Genomic DNA, 17,183 nt, shown 5'->3' with positions numbered 1-17,183 from the left:
CCCGATGCCCTAGGTTCCTCCCCAGAAAAGGTCAAAGAGCACCTGAGCCTCCCAACCCCTAAGCCATGGGCCCCTCGGTGGTCTGAGACCTCCACTTGAGTGTCTTCTTTCAGCCTTGGGACCCAGGGCTGGCTTTCTTTGATCCCTTGGGGGCAACAGGGCCTTCGTCACCCTCCCCTGTACAGCACACCTCTCGGCCTGTGACCCAGCCCAAGAGTAAGTCCCTGTGGCAGGCTCAGGTGGCCCAAATCTTCCCTCTCATGTCCTTGGGCCCCCCGCCTCCTCCGCCTACATAGCCCATCCACACTCCAGCCTGCCCCTACCCACCCCTCATCTTTGTCCTCTTGTTCACCCCAGGAGGACTCGGCCCCTCGGCCACCTGCAGCTCCAACAGCCCTGCCAGCCCTCTCAGCTCCGCCAGCCTCACCAGTCCCCTGAGCCCCTTTTCACTAGTGTCTGGCTCTCAGGGGTCCCCCACCAAGTCTGGGTCCAACGAGGTAAGCTGATGAAATGGAGGAGAAGGTCCTTGGGGGAGGACCAGGTCCTCATTTGCCTGAAACGATACAAAGCCTGTGCCCACCTCGTTCCCAGAGGCCCAGTCCTAGGGCTCGGGCGTCCCGTCCAAGGCGGTCATTCGCACATCCGGTGTGGCCTTCCCTCCAGGTTTCTCCTTCGCCTGCCCTCGTCTTCCTCTGCATCTCTAGCTTCCTTCCGGGGCCTTGTCTTCCTGAGCACCGGGATGGGTAGCAAAGATACCACACACTTGATAGGAATTTAAGTCCAGGATTGTTCCAAGCGGTGACGGGGTTGAGGTCTGGTGCGGGGAAGGTGTCCTAGGCAGTCCATCAGCACGCGTTCACTGAGGCTCCTGTGGAAGAGGGGTGGGGGAGCCCTCTCAGAAAGACACCCACGCACACCCAAGCCTCCACTCGGGAGCCCAGCGTCCAGTGGGGCCCAGACCCATGCACAGTGAAGAACCGGCCTCAGGACCCTGGCGCCGTGCGTCTCGACTGTGAGCCACGTGGTTCAGACCATAAATGCTTGGGTGTCTCAAAGAGAGGGTGGAGCTTGAGCTGGGCCCTGCGGCAGGGGACGGAGGGGACAAGCCCTCCCGGCAGAGGGGAGCACAGCACTGGGTGGGAGGTGTCCGTGTGGTGGCGAGGCAGAGGAGGGAACCTGGAGAAGAGCGGGGTGTGACGGGCACTGACGCTCGGTGGAGAGCCGCAAGGCCAGGCAGGGCGTTGGCTCTGTGGTGGCGCTCTGTCCAGGCCTTGATGGGGTTGGTGGTCCGGGGTCCGGTCTCGGCAACGTTGTCTGCTCTGCTAACGCTCTTTTCTCCTGCTCTCACAGTGGCCGCCCTTGTTCCTCCTAATGCTCTGGCTTCTCTCTGCCTCAGGAGCCTGGCCCACCACGGCCCCCCCTCCCCAAAGCCTACGTCCCCCTGGAGTCTCCTCCCACCGTGCCTCCTCTCCCTAGCGAGAGCCACTTCTGGCCATACCCCAACTCCCCTTCCTGGCACTGCGGTGGCGAGACAGCCAGGGGTCAGGTACCCAGCACCCTTGGGTCCTGGAGGGCAGGGGTGGAGGGAACGGGACAAAAGGCAAGGCCAGGGGCGAGGTAGGCCACTGGGTCATTTCCCCATTCCAGTACTGATTCTCCCACACTGACTTTCTGCTCGCTCTGTCTGCTCGGACTCTGGCGTCAGGAAAGGGCTGGTTGACACTCACGCAGGCCCTCTTCCCTTCCTGCTTTCTGTGCACCGTGGGGAAATGAGCCGAGCCCTGCCCCGTGCCCAGGTCCTGGGCGGCCTTGGCCAGGGGTGGTGGTATGACCCACTCCCTACCAGCATGACCAGATGGTGGGAATCGAGCCCCCCCCCCCCCCGACATACTGGTACCATTCCAACATCCTGTTCCTGTCCACCCCAGACCCCATCCTCTCAGGCTCTCTGTCGGCCTTGCCCGTGTCTTCTGAGGCTTGCCAGCCCCTGGGATGTAAGGGTACAGGCCCCTGTCTCCCCTCTTCTGGCCCTTCTCTCGCCGGGACCCCTAGTGAATCCAGGAGAGGCGAGCAGTTAGGCTTGGAGAAGTTGCTCAGAGAGAAGGCAGAGTCTCCGTGCCTGAAAGTGGGAAACTCATATCTCATCTCAGCTACTGGTGTGTGCACAGCCCCGAGGGCCTGTCCAGTGAGGCAGGCAGAGGAGGTGACAACACCTGTTTCACAGGTGAAGGAAGGTGGGAGCCCCTTACAGGTGAAGGAAGGTGGGGGCCCCTTACAGGTGAAGGAAGGGGGGAGCCCCTTACAGGCAATGGAAGGTGGCAGCCCCTTACAGGTGATGGAAGGTGGGGGCCCCTTACAGGTGAAGGAAGGTGGGGGCCCCTTACAGGTGAAGGAAGGTGGGAGCCCCTTACAGGTGAAGGAAGGTGGCAGCCCCTTACAGGTGAAGGAAGGTGGGAGCCCCTTACAGGTGAAGGAAGGTGGCAGCCCCTTACAGGTGAAGGAAGGTGGCAGCCCCTTACAGGTGAAGGAAGGTGGGAGCCCCTTACAGGTGAAGGAAGGTGGCAGCCCCTTACAGGTGAAGGAAGGTGGCGGCCCCTTACAGGTGAAGGAAGGTGGGAGCCCCTTACAGGTGAAGGAAGGTGGCAGCCCCTTACAGGCGAAGGAAGGTGGGAGCCCCTTACAGGCGAAGGAAGGTGGCAGCCCCTTACAGGTGAAGGAAGGTGGGAGCCCCTTACAGGGGAAGGAAGGTGGCGGCCCCTTACAGGTGAAGGAAGGTGGGAGCCCCTTACAGGTGAAGGAAGGTGGCAGCCCCTTACAGGTGAAGGAAGGTGGGAGCCCCTTACAGGTGAAGGAAGGTGGCAGCCCCTTACAGGTGAAGGAAGGTGGGAGCCCCTTACAGGCGAAGGAAGGTGGCAGCCCCTTACAGGTGAAGGAAGGTGGGAGCCCCTTACAGGTGAAGGAAGGTGGGAGCCCCTTACAGGCGAAGGAAGGTGGCAGCCCCTTACAGGGGAAGGAAGGTGGCGGCCCCTTACAGGTGATGGAAGGTGGGGGCCCCTTACAGGTGAAGGAAGGTGGCAGCCCCTTACAGGTGAAGGAAGGTGGGAGCCCCTTACAGGTGATGGAAGGTGGCAGCCCCTTACAGGTGAAGGAAGGTGGGAGCCCCTTACAGGTGAAGGAAGGTGGGAGCCCCTTACAGGCGAAGGAAGGTGGCAGCCCCTTACAGGTGAAGGAAGGTGGGAGCCCCTTACAGGTGAAGGAAGGTGGCAGCCCCTTACAGGTGAAGGAAGGTGGCAGCCCCTTACAGGGGAAGGAAGGTGGCAGCCCCTTACAGGTGAAGGAAGGTGGGAGCCCCTTACAGGTGAAGGAAGGTGGGAGCCCCTTACAGGTGAAGGAAGGTGGGAGCCCCTTACAGGTGAAGGAAGGTGGGAGCCCCTTACAGGTGAAGGAAGGTGGGAGCCCCTTACAGGTGAAGGAAGGTGGCGGCCCCTTACAGGTGAAGGAAGGTGGGAGCCCCTTACAGGTGAAGGAAGGTGGCAGCCCCTTACAGGTGATGGAAGGTGGCAGCCCCTTACAGGTGAAGGAAGGTGGCAGCCCCTTACAGGGGAAGGAAGGTGGCAGCCCCTTACAGGTGAAGGAAGGAGGCAGCCCCTTACAGGTGATGAAAGGTGGCAGCCCCTTACAGGTGATGGAAGGTGGGAGCCCCTTACAGGTGAAGGAAGGTGGCAGCCCCTTACAGGTGAAGGAAGGTGGGAGCCCCTTACAGGTGAAGGAAGGTGGTAGGACATCCCATGCTCTCTAGCTTTGCTGGAGTGGAGGGTTCTGACCTGTGGCCTAGGCTTTTCTCTGTGTCTCTCACTGAGACTTAGATTCTTCAACCGCACGACGGGAGGGGGTGAGCGGACGATGGCTGAGGTCCTTCTAGTCTCCTGATTCTGTGAGCCTCAAGCTCAGTGCCCCTTGCCTGCCCCAGAATCCTGGTTCCAAAACTTACCTGGTTCTTTGTTCACGTCTCGGGTAGGGTCCTGACAGAATCCTCAGAGCTCCTTGGCCTTATAGCCCCTTCTTAGCTGGCTCACAGAAAGTCTGTGCTTATTGGTGCTTTCCAAGGGGACCGGCCATGTTGAGGGGCCTCCTGGAGGGTGACCCCTCATTCCCCAAGAGGACCTTGCATTGGCCAGCCTGATGCTTCCTTGTCCACTTCGTAACTGGCACACATAGAGTATTCCTGTTGTCCTGTGTTTTCAAGGGTGTGCATGCCAACCATTGCTGAACAAAGAAATATCACTGGGGGCCTAATTCCTGGCAGTCACTCTAGCATTAAGCATCTTCTCATCCTTTCTTCCCAGCTCAAGGCAAGCTATGAGCTAAGCAAGAAAGAGCCCCACCAGACATTGCCCTTGGACGCCTCCAGAGACATAAGCCTCATGCCGACCAGGCAAGAGGTAGAGGCAGAGAAGCAGGCTGCTCTCAACAAAGGTACTTCCTGTCCCGTCTTCCCCTAGAAGTAAGTCTAAGGGTCAGAGAGGGGCCCAGGGAGGTGCCCACTCACACCCAAGGAGAGTGCTTACCCACCGGGCCCTTCTCCACGGCAGCTGAGACCGAGCCTCGCTGAGAAGCAGGCCTCCCTGTCTCTCTGCCTTCCTCTCTCCGTGAGGCCCACTGGCTGCTCTGTCTCCCTGCAGTTGGCATTGTGCCCCCACGGACAAAGTCACCCGCGGATGAAGAGGTGACGCCATCCAGGGTGGTGAGGAGGAATGCCAACGGGCTCCCCAATGGAGTCTCCGCCCGGGTAAGTGCACCTGCTGGTCGAGAGCTCCGGGAGGCTGCCCGGGCCAGGAGCCCGGGCCTCTGCGTGGGCACCAAGGCTGGCGGAGGAAGGCCGGCAAGCGGCAGGAGGGCAGCGCCCCACTGGATGGAGGAGGGGCTTCTTCAAGGAGACGGGGCAAGGGACAGGGAACACATGCACAACAGTGATTTAAAAATTACTGAACAAAAGTATCATGATGTGCCCAGGATGAAATACCAGGGCAGCAAAAACCAGTGGTCAGAGTCCACCGTGCTGGCCAGAGCAGTGTGTTAGGGTTGGGCCACTAGGAAATGAACACAATGCCACGAACTTGGTAGTTTAAAACAACGGAAGTTTATTTTCTCACGGTTGTGGAGGCCAGAGTCTGCAGTCAAGGTGTTGGCGGGTTGGCCCCTTCCGGAGGCCGTGAGGGAGTCCCCTCTGTGCCACCCTCCCGGCCTGTGGTCGCTGGCGATGTGCAGCATTCTCGGCTCGTCGGCACATCACTCCGGTCTCTGCCTCCACCTTCACGTCACCTACTCCATGTGTCTTCCTGTCTCCCATAAGGACACCCAGTACTGGCTTTAGGGTGACCCTGATTAGTATGATCTTGAGATCCCTAACTTAATTACACCTGTAAAGACCCTGTTTCGAAATGAGGTCACATTCACAGGTCCTGGGGGATCAAGACTTGGACATATCTTTTGGGGACCACTATTCAATTTACTACAGGCAAGCTTCCCAGAGAGGGGAAATCGTAAGGGACTAGGGCAGATGGAAAAGCTGGGTGAAGGAGGTGGCGCCGGTTAGAGCCTTGTGTCCCACTGCAGCAAGAGCGCCCCAAGAGCGCGGTGTTCCCGGGTGAGGGCAAGGTCAAAATGAGCGTGGAGGAGCAGATTGACCGCATGCGGCGGCACCAGAGCGGCTCCATGAAGGAGAAGCGGAGGAGCCTCCAGCTCCCAGCCAGCCCGGCCCCCGACCCCAGCCCTCGGCCAGCCTACAAAGTAGTAAGTCCTCCCAGACACCCACAGACATGGCCTGACTCCTGGGTGCAGCCAGCCTGGGCTGGAGTGTTGGGGGTGGCTGGGGTTTAGGCGGGGGGGGGGGGGGGGCGCAAAGCTGGGCACCTGGGAGAATTGAGGAGGCTTCTGCCCACTGGGCCCAGGAGATCTTGCAACAGTGTTTCTGTTTTGTGTTCAAAGAAAAATAAGTCACAAAAAGGAATGCCTTGATTGTTTTGGTTGCAACAAATTATCTAAAGTTCAGTTAATAGATGATAGTACAAAGCCCACCCCCCAGAAGTAGGCATCCCTTAAAAAGGTTTCTAGAGCACTTTCTGTGTGTTAGTTTAGCATTGGGCTGACTGTATGAAAGGTAATCGTGGTTGCTCAGCATTGCGTGGCTCAAAACAGTCCACACATGCCTTCATGTTCTCTCGTTCAGTCTTTTCAACACATGGGTTAGGAATTATTATCCTTATTTTAGAAATAGAGAAACAAAATTGCAAGAAATTAAGGGAGTCCCGGGCCACATAGCCATCAAGTGCAGAGCTGGGAGGAGCCCAAGCATCTGCCTAATTTTTCTTTCTACCCAGTATCTGAAATATGCAACAACTATGACTCATCAGTCTTGCCCTCAAACAGCTGACATTCTAGTTGGTGGGTTGGAACGTCTATAATGTGAAATGAGTAGAGATTCATGTAAGACACACTAAATCAACTGCCCAAATTTATGTCACAGGTGAACTAAGGGCCCAGCAGGACAGGGAGGGACAGGTATTGGTGAGAGATATTGATGAAGTTTTCCCCCTAGGCCCTTGTAGGTGGGCAGGCTTTGGACAAGCCATATGGCAGGGTAGCTCTGCAGTGGGGGCCGAGGAGGCAGCCGGATTGGGGGTGCTGTGTAGGGGCATGAGGACGTGGCATGGGTAGGGCTCCCTGGAGGCATGGGCAGAAGTGGAAGTGCCCACGTGCCCTAGGTGCGCCGCCACCGCAGCATCCACGAAGTGGACATCTCCAACCTGGAGGCGGCCCTGCGGGCGGAGGAGCCTGGTGGGCGGGCCTATGAGACACCGAGGGAGGAAATCGCCCGGCTTCGCAAGATGGAGCTGGAGCCCCAGCACTATGATGTGGACATCAATAAGGAGGTAAGCGGGGTCCGGGGCGGAGGGGGAGTAGAAGCCCTGGGAGGGCCGGGGTGATGGCCTCGGTCCCTCCACAGCTCTCCACCCCAGACAAAGTGCTCATCCCTGAGCGGTACGTTGACCTGGAGCCCGACCTGCCCCTGAGCCCCGAGGAGTTGAAGGAGAAGCAGAAGAAGGTGGAAAGGATCAAGACGCTCATTGCCAAGTCCAGGTAACAGGCCTGCGTGAACCTCTCCTTCTGCCCACCTGGCACCTAGGACACCTGGGACACTAGTGCCACTGACTCCAGCACTCCAACCCATGTTGTCGGGGACCCTGAGCCTCCCCAGAGTGGGGCCAATGGAGGCGGTGGCTCCGGGCCGCACCCTGCGGCAGGACAGTGGACTGCCATCGGCTGCCCAAGGGACCACTGAACTCACGCACGTGCTCTAATCAAGACACTGGTGGGTTGCCCTCTGGTGATTTCTCCCCTTCAAGGCAGCCCCAAATGTTTACTTGAACTTTCTCATTCACTTTGAAACATTGTGGGTAAGGGTCCCAACATGTGTTTTGCCAGGTACCACTCACCCCTGGGGTCAGCCTTGTTGGGGACCAGAGCCTGCACATGCCCTTGCCCCCCCTGCCAACCTCAGTGCACAGGTCCCCCCACCATGTCTGTGTGTCTGTGCCTCTTCAGTATGCAGAACGTGGTGCCTGTCGGCGAGGGGGACCTTGTGGACGTGCCCCAGGACTCAGAGAGCCAGCTGCAGGAGCAGGAGAAGCGGATTGAAATCTCCTGCGCCCTGGCGACCGAGGCCTCCCGCAGGGGCCGCATGCTGTCTGGTGAGAGGGGCTGGGCCTCGCTCCGCCAGGGAGACGCTGACCACTTGCAGGGGAGGAGGCACGGCGCTGTGCGGGGTCAGGAAAGAGGACAGGGCAGGATGAGCATTTGGCGCCAGGCGCTGTGCCAGGCTCAGGGTGAGAGAGGCCGGAGTTGTTGCCGCGCAGGAGCTCAGGGATGATGACCGTCCTCACCCTGGATGGAGGCAGGCCCAAGACCATGCAAGGGGCACTGGAGCCGTTCTACCTGGGAAGGCACAGGGAAAGGTGGCGGCCGACTTGACGGGGAAAGATAAAGTATTTACCAGTTGTGGGGTGAGGGCCAGGTTTTCCAGGGTGTCCTTTCACGCCCCCTTCTTGCTGCATGCAGAGAGGAGGAATAAGAGAAGGCGGTGCAAGGAACCCAGGAGCTGGGCGTGATGCAGTCACCACTCTGGCTACTGACCCCCAGGCACTTTTCTGCTAGGAAAAGATGAGTGAGGAACTGACTTCACACTGGTGCACAGGGCAGCAGGTCCCACGTGCAGAGGTTAAAGTCAACAGGAGTCACTGCTACTCAGAGGAGACAGCCTGGAGTGATGAGGGTGTAATTGGCAAGAATGAAATGAACGAAGATGGGAAGAGTTAAAGAGATTCTTTAGGAAAGGTAGAGGAGAGACAGTGGTTAAGTCATGAAGACTGGAAGACGAAATATTTCCTCCCCATCAGGACAAGGTGGTTGGGATGGAGAGAGAGAGGGAAGATGAGGGCTTGGAAGGCCAATCGAGAGGGATGCCCTGGCAGAGTGCCAGCTTTGATGACTTTGGTCAAGGAAACGGAGACAGGGATTCTGGCCACAGTCACAGCCGCCTGGCGGAGACTCGGGCAAGCAGCAGATAAGGACTGTGGCCAGGAGCGCAGTGGAGGGGATGGCGTCTCATGTTGGTATTTAAGAAGGTTCGAGTTCTGGCTCTCTGAGGCTCCAGTTCCTCATCTGTAAGATTCAAACCAAAACACCCGTCTGGTGTGAGGAACGGGTGCGATGTGTGCCAAGCACCCAGCCCAGTGCCAGGCACCAGCACGTGTTCAGTGAAGCCTGGCAGTGGTGCTGGTGATGATCGTGGCACTAGCTGAAGTAGAAATAGGAGCTGTTTGTGCTTTTTACAGCTATGCTAAATATGGATATTTTCAGAAACCAGAGGTTTTCGGGCTACAATGGAAGGGATTTAAGTAAGCTTTAAGGAAGGACCTACTGGCACTGAGGGTACAAGGGACATTAGACAGGTGGCCAGGGGAAGTCCCTGGAGATATTTCCGAGAGAGGCTCTCAGTGTGCTGGAGCTCGGGGTGGGCTGAGCCCACCCCGTAGCCAGAAGGCAGCGGAACCAGTTTGGTTGCAAGGAGGCCTCTGTCAGACCGCCCTGTAGTTGAGCTTTAAAAGGAACCTGAACCCTCCAAAGATCAAATTCCACATGCGCTGGGCAAAAGGAAACTTCCTGTTTTTTGTTTTGTTTTGTTTTGTTGACAAAGAAAAGGAGAGGGAGAGATAGAGACATCGATGAGAGAGAACATTGATTGGCCGCCTCCTGCATGCCCCCCACTGGGGATTTGGCCCACAACTTGGGCATGTGCCCTGACCAGGAATCGAACTGGCAACCTCTTGGTGCATGGATTGACGTGCGCCCACTGAGTCGCACCAGCTGGGCTACAGGATTGTTTTTAATATTTCCCTCTGCCCTGCCCCAGCCCCTGGCTCTCTCTACGGCAGCTCCCCAGCCAAAGGTTCCACAAAAACAAAGTGTGCCCGGCCTATCAGATCTCCTCCGCACACACTGGCTTACATTTCAGGGTCTGTGCGCTGAAAGCATGCGGTCGCCTGGCGTTTGCCAAAACCCCAACTATTTAAAAAATGGTTGTGGCAGGCCCAGACCTCAGATTTAGCTCACTGTCCCCACCGCCCAGAGTCTGTGGTCCACATTCCCAGAGCTGTGACCTGCCAGGCACAGTGAGGACTGTTCCCGGGCACGCACAGTGCATAGGTCCATGCTGGGGACATGTGTGCGTGGGCGTGCTGGGCACGGGTCGTGAGGACAGTGCAGCAGACACAGGATGCAGCGTTGGAGCCGAGTGTGGGGGTGTGGCATGGACGGTGTGGTCAGTGGCGAGTGTTGCAGCATTTGGCAATAACAGCCGGTGTGTACAGACTCAACTACGCAGTCTATGGGAAGGTGTGGCGGTTTTCAGGTTGTGCATATGGCATGAGGCCGTGTGCAGTGTCTGTGTTGGTAATGTTTGTAGATAAACACGTATTTGTGTGTATTCAAGTGTGTGGTATGTGGGGGAGGGAATGGTTGAGTACAAATATAGGAATATGTATGTATGCGTCTATATGTGTGCAAAATGTCGATGGGTGTTGGGTGGAGACCCAGTATTTGTGAGTACAGGTGGCATTTGGTAAGCTGTTGGAGTATAGCTCCATGCGCACATGGGGGAACAATGCAAGGTGGAGACAGTGTTGGTGAACGCATGTGCTCAGGTGCATGGCTTTGCAGTATGGGGCATGATAAAAACATGTCTGTGTATATGTTGTGCATAGTGTATATACTGCAATATTTGTGCACACCCACCTCTGTGCGGTTTGAGGGGGCACAGACTCATGATTGTGAGTGTGTACAGCTGAGTATTTATGCATGCATATGGGATAGTACTTGTGAACACAATTATAATATCACATCTGTCTAGTACATCCCTGCTGCATATATGTTTTAATTATTCCAATGGATGTATTTCTCTGCCTTCTTAAAACAAGTGATCTTGTTTGACAATCTTTTCTCCTCTTGCTCCTTTAGTATCACTGTAAACAGCCTTACTTTGCTGACCAAAGGAACGCCCTTAGGGTTTTTAATTGGTTCAGATCCATTTGTAGCTATGTCAAATGCTCCCCAACTGTTACACTTTTAAAGATACTATGTCTACTTTTTGCAAAAGATTTCTCTCTTCAGTTGTGCTTTCTTATGGATGTCAATGGGCCGCTCAATTCCTCTCTCCTGGAGTTTTCTTGTTTTTACTCCCCCGTGGGCTAGAAACCCAGCCAGTCAACACCTTAGAATTGTGTATAAATAAGGATAACTGGACTCCCAGGGGCTCTTCTGTAAGTTGTAAGAACTTCCCTGCAGGTGCATTGGAACATCTCTTAGGCCTCCTTGAGACGGCCTTTGCTCAGCTTTTGAGTTGTTGACTGTTTTAGAAACTGAGGTTGCTAGAGAACTACCCATCATGATACAGACGGGCACAGGAATGTGTTTCGAAAGCACCTGTGCATGTTATCTGTATGTGAAGTTACAGGTGTGCTGGCCACATGGAAGTGCACGAACACACATGTCTGAGTTGTGTGCAGTCAGTAAAGATACAGTGTGGCTGGGTCCCGTGTTGTGTGTGGGCACATGTGACTTCCTGCCTGTGAGAGAGCTCCGTGTCTTCAGTACATACGTGTGTGTATATGTGATGGGCGGTGCACCTGCCCTCTCTCCTCCACAGAGGGCAGGGAAGGTGCTGAGGTGCAGGGCAGGGTGGGGAGCAGGGGAGCAGGAAGTTTAACACCAGAACCCCTCTCTTGGAGTAAACATGTGTGGGGTCTGGTTCTTCTCCGAGCCCCAGGGAGGACACTGTCTCTGCCTCGCTTCCCGCCTCACAGCTGGGCTGCGGGTGCATCAGGGCCCATGACTGTATGGAGCTGGTCCCTAACAATACCACGCCCGTCTCATCGTTCTCAACTGGAATAATGATAATAGAGTAAAATCTCATTAATTCAAAGTCATCACTTTAAAGCTTGTCATGATTTGTTCAGGGGTGCATGGAAGCTTGGTTCATGGGGTGGAAAAGGGGTCCTGAGGGACAGTGGGGCACAGTTTCCAAGCCCTGGAGTCGAAGTTAACAGAACTCGCTCCCAGCCTCTCGGAGCCTCTGTTTTGATGGAATCACTTCACTTCGATGCAGTTGTCAATGGTGGCCCGATGACTTGGATTAGTGTGATCTTACTGCACTATTGATCATTGTCCTAGTGATACCACCGCAGACAAGTGCCGTCCCCCTTCTATCTGCCGCAGGATGGAGAGTGTGTGGACTTCCCCATCCTCTGGATGGGAGGGGAGCCTTAGGCCGGGCCTGGCCCACAGCCAGTCACACTGGTTCTCAGCAGAGCCGGGGTTCGGCCAGCCTCCTCTGGGGTCCCATGTTCTCCTCTACAGTGCCCAGAAGGAGGCCCGCTCGGCTCGGCCTCAGCTCACGTAGGCCCCCAGGCTCAGCTCTCGCTCTGCTGTCTCCTGCCCTGCTCCCCGCCCACCCGGAGCAGGGCCTTGCCTGCTCACGCCACCCCACCCCCACCCCACCCCGATTCACCTCCCTGTTCATTTCTGTTTCCAGTGCAATGTGCCACCCCAAGCCCTCCCACTTCCCCTGCTTCCCCGACTTCACCAGCCAACCCCCTATCGTCTGAATCCCCACCGGGCACCGACAGCAGCCATACCATGCGGGTCTGAGCTCTGACGTAAGCACTTTTCAACTGTATTTCATCCCCCCCAGGGCGTGGGACCCCTGCCCTCGCCCCCATTGCGCCATCTGCATCCCCCCCATTCTGGCATTGCTTCCCCTCAGCCCAGTGCCTTGCTGTTCTTCCCCTGCCCTCCCTCTGCTTGAGCCCGTGTCCCCAGGCAGTGCTGGACAAGGGCCGGCTGCCACGGCTGCTGCTTAGGGCTGCGACCCGGTGCCAGTGGGCTTTGCTTCTCCGGAAGCAGACGGAACAGAGCTGAGGCCTCCCTGGTCCGTCAGGAAGGGATGTCCCTGTCCCCCTCCCGCCTAGCTCCTGTCACTCAAGGCCAACCAGCCTTCCATCTTTGAGTTACACAGCGGCCCTGCCTCAGGACCACCCAGAAGCTGTTGCTCCCTGATCTTACTTATCCCAGATCTTACTGTAAATTAAAATAACAACAGATCTGTAGCCAAAGGCTGTGCACTGACCTCACCCCTAGCACATGGCCACCCGGTGTCAGGCAAGTGGAGAAGCACCTTGGCTTCTGTTTCTTTCTTCCCCTCTCCGAGGGTTGAGGGAGAGGGGTGGGTTTCCCGGGGTTTTGACAAGTGTCTCTCCTGGGAAAAGTCGTCGGGAGTCTGCTCCACGCGCCACCTTCTCACCCCATCTCTCTCTTCCTTAGTGCAAGCCCAGGCTGAGGCCGCTGCGGGGAAGCCCCACCGAGCCACCTTCTGAGGCCCTCCCTGTCCGCCGAGGCCCCGCCCCCTGGCCCCGCCCCTGCGCTCTCAGGAGAAACTGCAAGGAGCCAGGCTGGGGCCAGGGGCTGCTGCCGAGAGGAACGCGGGTACTTCAGCGTCCACACGCCCACACCAGGCCCTGATGCCCTCACCACTCAGATGGCGGTCCTAAGCCAGGGCCTGAGCTGGTGGGGAGGAGAGCATCCTGTCTGATGCCCAAGTCACAAGACGCCTAGGTCTGACTGGTTGGGGTCATGGTGGTCCTACTGGAACATGCCCTGATGGAGAAGACACCCTGGTGGGGAAGATGCTCTGGGCTGCCTTCGGCTAGGACTAGAGGTGAACAGAAGACGGACACTCTGCCTCTCCCGGCCCTCCTGACACCAAGGACAGAGCCTGCCATCATCCTCTTCCCCACCAACCCGCCCTCCTGCCCCGCTGTGCCCCAGGCTTTGACACACCTCTGCTTATGGGTGCTCCTTTGCAGTCCACTGGAGACTAACCACACTGCTTGAGCCAAAGACGAGATGACAAGAGATGATGAGAGATGGGGAGAGGCTCCTTGGCTCCCAGGGGGTGCCCGCGGTGATAGAGAACAGCCAGGTGCACAGTGTTGGGGAGGTTGAGAAGGGGTAGGAGAGGGGAAGGAGGGGTCCTAGGACAGGCGGAAAGAAGCAGAAGGACTCATTGGCAGGTAAGAAGAGGAGGAGGAAGGGGGATGGGAAAGATTTCACGAGGGGAGCCTTGGCGGGTGCCAAGCGCGGTGCCAGACTGTCAGCTTGGCCTTCCCGCCTCATCCCCAGGACCAGAGGCCCCCCCAGCCAGCACAGTGGCCTTCAGCTGAAGTGCTCCCAGGGGGATTGAGTAGGGAGTGAGGGGGCTGGGTAGGACAGCCTGGGACAGATAGCCCTTTATAGGTCTGGGCCTGGTGTCTGCCTACCCTACTGGGCTTGGGGACAGGATGTCTTATGCAGGGTATAGTCAGCCTTGGAGCCTTTCCTGACCATTTTGGTGACATTCTTTGGAATGTGCTGTGGGCCGGCCGTGAGTGTGCCCAGGGAGAGAGAATGCAGCCTTGACCTGGGAGGCCAGGTTCTAGGACCCTGCACACATCCCAGGCATCCCAGCTGAGCACCCGTTGAGGCTGCACCAAGGACTCCCTTCTAGTTAGACTCTTCCAGGGTCCACCTCTCCAGGGAAGCCAGTCGGGGAGAGACAGAAGCAAACTCATTCTTGCTCGGCTCCCTCGGCCATGAGATGAACGGAGCTGGTAGGGAGGGAATGGGGAGGGTACAGCTGACCAAGCACGGCCCCTGGGCCTTCTCTTAGCCAGAGCTGCTACCCTGAGACTCCAGCCTGACCTACAGTGGCCCTAAGAACAACTACAGCATCTTCCACCAATTCTTCTCCACTCCTTCATGGCTAGGACAGTTACTGGTTGATATGCAAGTAAAGATGACAATTCATTCAACAAATGTTTATCGAGCACCTTTCATGTACCAGGCACTGTTCTAGGTGCTTAGGATAGTCTGCTTCTGAGGGACGACAGACTCGGGGACTCCATTGTCTTTACTTCTAGCAGATTTTTGGCTGCCTTTCCCATAGTCAGCACAGCCCGAGCCCCCCAAACTGTCCTTTCTCCCCCACAGACTGGCAGGTGGGGTTGGCTCCTAGGTAACCCTCTTCCTTGTTCCCTCACCTTTCTCCCTCCACAAGACACTGATTTTTCAGAGCCTTCCCCTTTAGCTGTCTCCTTTTTTTTTAAAGTGATATTTTAAGAAATACTGTACAATACCAAGGATTAATGTCTGCACGTCTGTCTCTCACCTCTTATTTCATAAAGCTGGCCCTTTATGTTGCTTTACATGCCTTAATATATGTTTTATAAAGATTATACATATTATAGATATATATGTAATATATATTTGTTTGGGTGTCTGATCCTTTTCTAGAACTCCTGCCCAGGCCTATTTTCTCCTCTTTGCTTTCCACACCATTCCTAGCATGTCGTGGCTGCGCCCCATGCCTGTCGATCCAAAGAAGGGGAGAGAAAGACTTATTTTAAGACAGATCTATTTTATGCTTTTATTTTAAAAGCAAATCTATTTTCAAATGTTCACTGTCTAAATGGAATTGGCAAACAATGTGAGGAGACTGGGGTGTCTGCCTCTAGTTCCAACCCTCCCCCCTTCCATCTTCCCAGCAGCTCCTCCTCCCGTTCCCCAGTCTGCAGAGGGCTGGTCCCGAGAGCTCTCCTGGAGAGAATCTTGCCGGGGCAGGACATTCTCTTGGAAGTCCTGGTCTAAGGATTTGATTACACTGTCAGCTCTCGATGACCCTCTAGGGTTATCGGGTATGAGTCCTATGGAGAAAATGTTTACAGCATGAGCACAAAAGAACATCCATGCAGCACCTCCCCCAGAGGTGCTCCTGGACCACCTCCCTCCATCACCCTGCTGGAAAGGGCCGATCGTTTCTTGGCAGCCTGTGCCAAACAAGAACGCCAGTCTGTTCCCTGATGGACCCAGGATATGGTGTGAAGGCCAAAGGAAATGGTTTGGGAGCCCCAGTCCTTCCGCGTAGACGTGTTCATGCTCCTTGGACTGCTCACACTCTGTTCACTTGACTTCTCTCTGCTCTGGGTCACGTCTGTGGCATCTGTTAGTCTCTGTGACCTTTCTTCTGGGGGCTGTTAAGGGCCTGGTACCTTGGTCTGGCATCCAGACTGTGGACTCAGCTTCTGGGCTGAGGAGAGTTCCAAGGACAATGGGACATCTCAGCCTTGCCCACGGACCCCAGGACTTGTCTCCAGCTGCTGCTCCTGGGGTGCCGAACTAAGCCAGTTCAGCCTTCCAAACTGCTCATCGACTGTCGAAGTGGGCAAAGGGCTCCTGCCTTGTATGGATTTGGGCAGGATGGAAGCCTTTTGTCCAGATCTGGAATCCAGGGGCTTGAACCCTAGCACAGAGCTCCTGACCAGCATTGGAAGCCTGACCTCCCACCTCTGACACTCCCCGGCCCCTGTTCCCAGCCTAGAGCATCTTGCTATGAATGAAGGGGGCCCAGATGGAGGCCCAGGGCTGAGTAACCCACCTGGTACAGCCCTGGTTTTAATCTAGAGCCTTCCTAATTAGCACATTACCTCCCTGATCAATAACCAAGAGGCTGCAATCGAATATTGCTACTGTCACTTTAAGATCTTCTGAGGTTGCAAGCTGTGCAATGTGTTCTGCCTCGGCGTGAGGCATGCTCTTGGGGCAGGGCTGACTACAGCAAAAGGAAACCAATTCCTTTCCCCTTTAAGCACCCCCACCTGGAAGCTCTTAAACTAAGGAAAAATATAAAATATACATATAAATATATACATATATCTATTTATGCACATATTGGGGCCAATCTGATTTGCTAGTGTTAGACAATAAACTATACAAGGAAATGTATGATCTCAGTGTCTTTATTTGGTATAAAAGTGACCTTAGAGGGAAAGTTCAGGTTAGATAAACAGAGGGCATCTCTGTCAGGAGACCGAACGGCTGTCCAAATCCTTAGCATCTCTCCAGCCAAAGGCCCCTCCCTGGGGGAGGGGGCATCCTGCCTGATGAGTCGAGTCTGGGGCTGCTCCCAGCAGCATTCTTTTTAGATATAGCTACTGAAGCACTCCCACGAGCTTTGCATCTGTATATTGCAAGTTTGTATAAACCCAGTACAGGAAATAAAATGGTTTGTACAAGTGGCATGTCTCTCGCACTCTGTTCACGTCTGCCTGTGGCTGGCCTCAGGGTTCATGGCAATTTACGGTGGTTCTGAGGCCAGGCCTTCCCTAGAAGTAGAGTGGGGTTCAAAGCCTACGTGCCACCTCCCCAACCCTCTGCTGCAGGCTGCACCTCTCCACCTCCCTCCCAGGCGGCAAGCCCAGAGCTCTCGAAAGAGCGCCCCCTCCCGGGGATGACGGCGTGCTGCCGACACAATCATCCTTTTGACTCAGGCGACTCCAGATCAAGGCTGGTCCCGCGGTCTGTATCTTAGGAGTACCCGATGCTTTAGGCTCCGGAAACTTGCCCTTGATTTGGTCTCTGGGACTGTGGGTAGGACTGTAGAATAAAAATGATTCTCAGCCTTTCTTCATGACTACACAATGCCCTGTGTTTCTGCTTTAGGGTACAAGAAGGCAAATGATTTGGGTGGGTGGGGG

General features: G+C 55.9%; 1 protein-coding gene across 4 annotated transcripts in view; it reads left to right on the top strand.

Moving 5' to 3' along the window:
• PLEKHA6 (pleckstrin homology domain containing A6) overlaps positions 1-16,318 on the top strand; it is a 120,314-nt gene extending 103,996 nt beyond the window's left edge. For 2 of the 4 annotated variants that reach the window (XM_036273358.1, XM_036273357.1), the window contains 10 exons: positions 358-497; positions 1,397-1,546; positions 4,347-4,476; positions 4,683-4,789; positions 5,617-5,793; positions 6,765-6,932; positions 7,007-7,140; positions 7,606-7,751; positions 12,149-12,272; positions 12,937-16,318. In XM_036273358.1, the coding sequence (XP_036129251.1) occupies positions 358-497; positions 1,397-1,546; positions 4,347-4,476; positions 4,683-4,789; positions 5,617-5,793; positions 6,765-6,932; positions 7,007-7,140; positions 7,606-7,751; positions 12,149-12,264 (1,268 nt within the window). In that variant the 3' untranslated portion in view covers positions 12,265-12,272; positions 12,937-16,318. The remainder of the gene's footprint in view (positions 1-357; positions 498-1,396; positions 1,547-4,346; positions 4,477-4,682; positions 4,790-5,616; positions 5,794-6,764; positions 6,933-7,006; positions 7,141-7,605; positions 7,752-12,148; positions 12,273-12,936) is intronic. The other 2 variants (XM_036273360.1, XM_036273359.1) reach the window with 1 other exon arrangement.
• The last annotated feature ends 865 nt before the right edge of the window (positions 16,319-17,183 follow it).

This window comes from Molossus molossus, unplaced genomic scaffold (genome assembly GCF_014108415.1).
Source record: "Molossus molossus isolate mMolMol1 unplaced genomic scaffold, mMolMol1.p scaffold_m16_p_20, whole genome shotgun sequence".
NCBI classification, from domain to species: domain Eukaryota; kingdom Metazoa; phylum Chordata; class Mammalia; order Chiroptera; family Molossidae; genus Molossus; species Molossus molossus.
The sequence above is the reverse complement of the archived record's forward strand: the minus strand, read 5'-3'. Positions and strand labels throughout refer to the sequence as shown.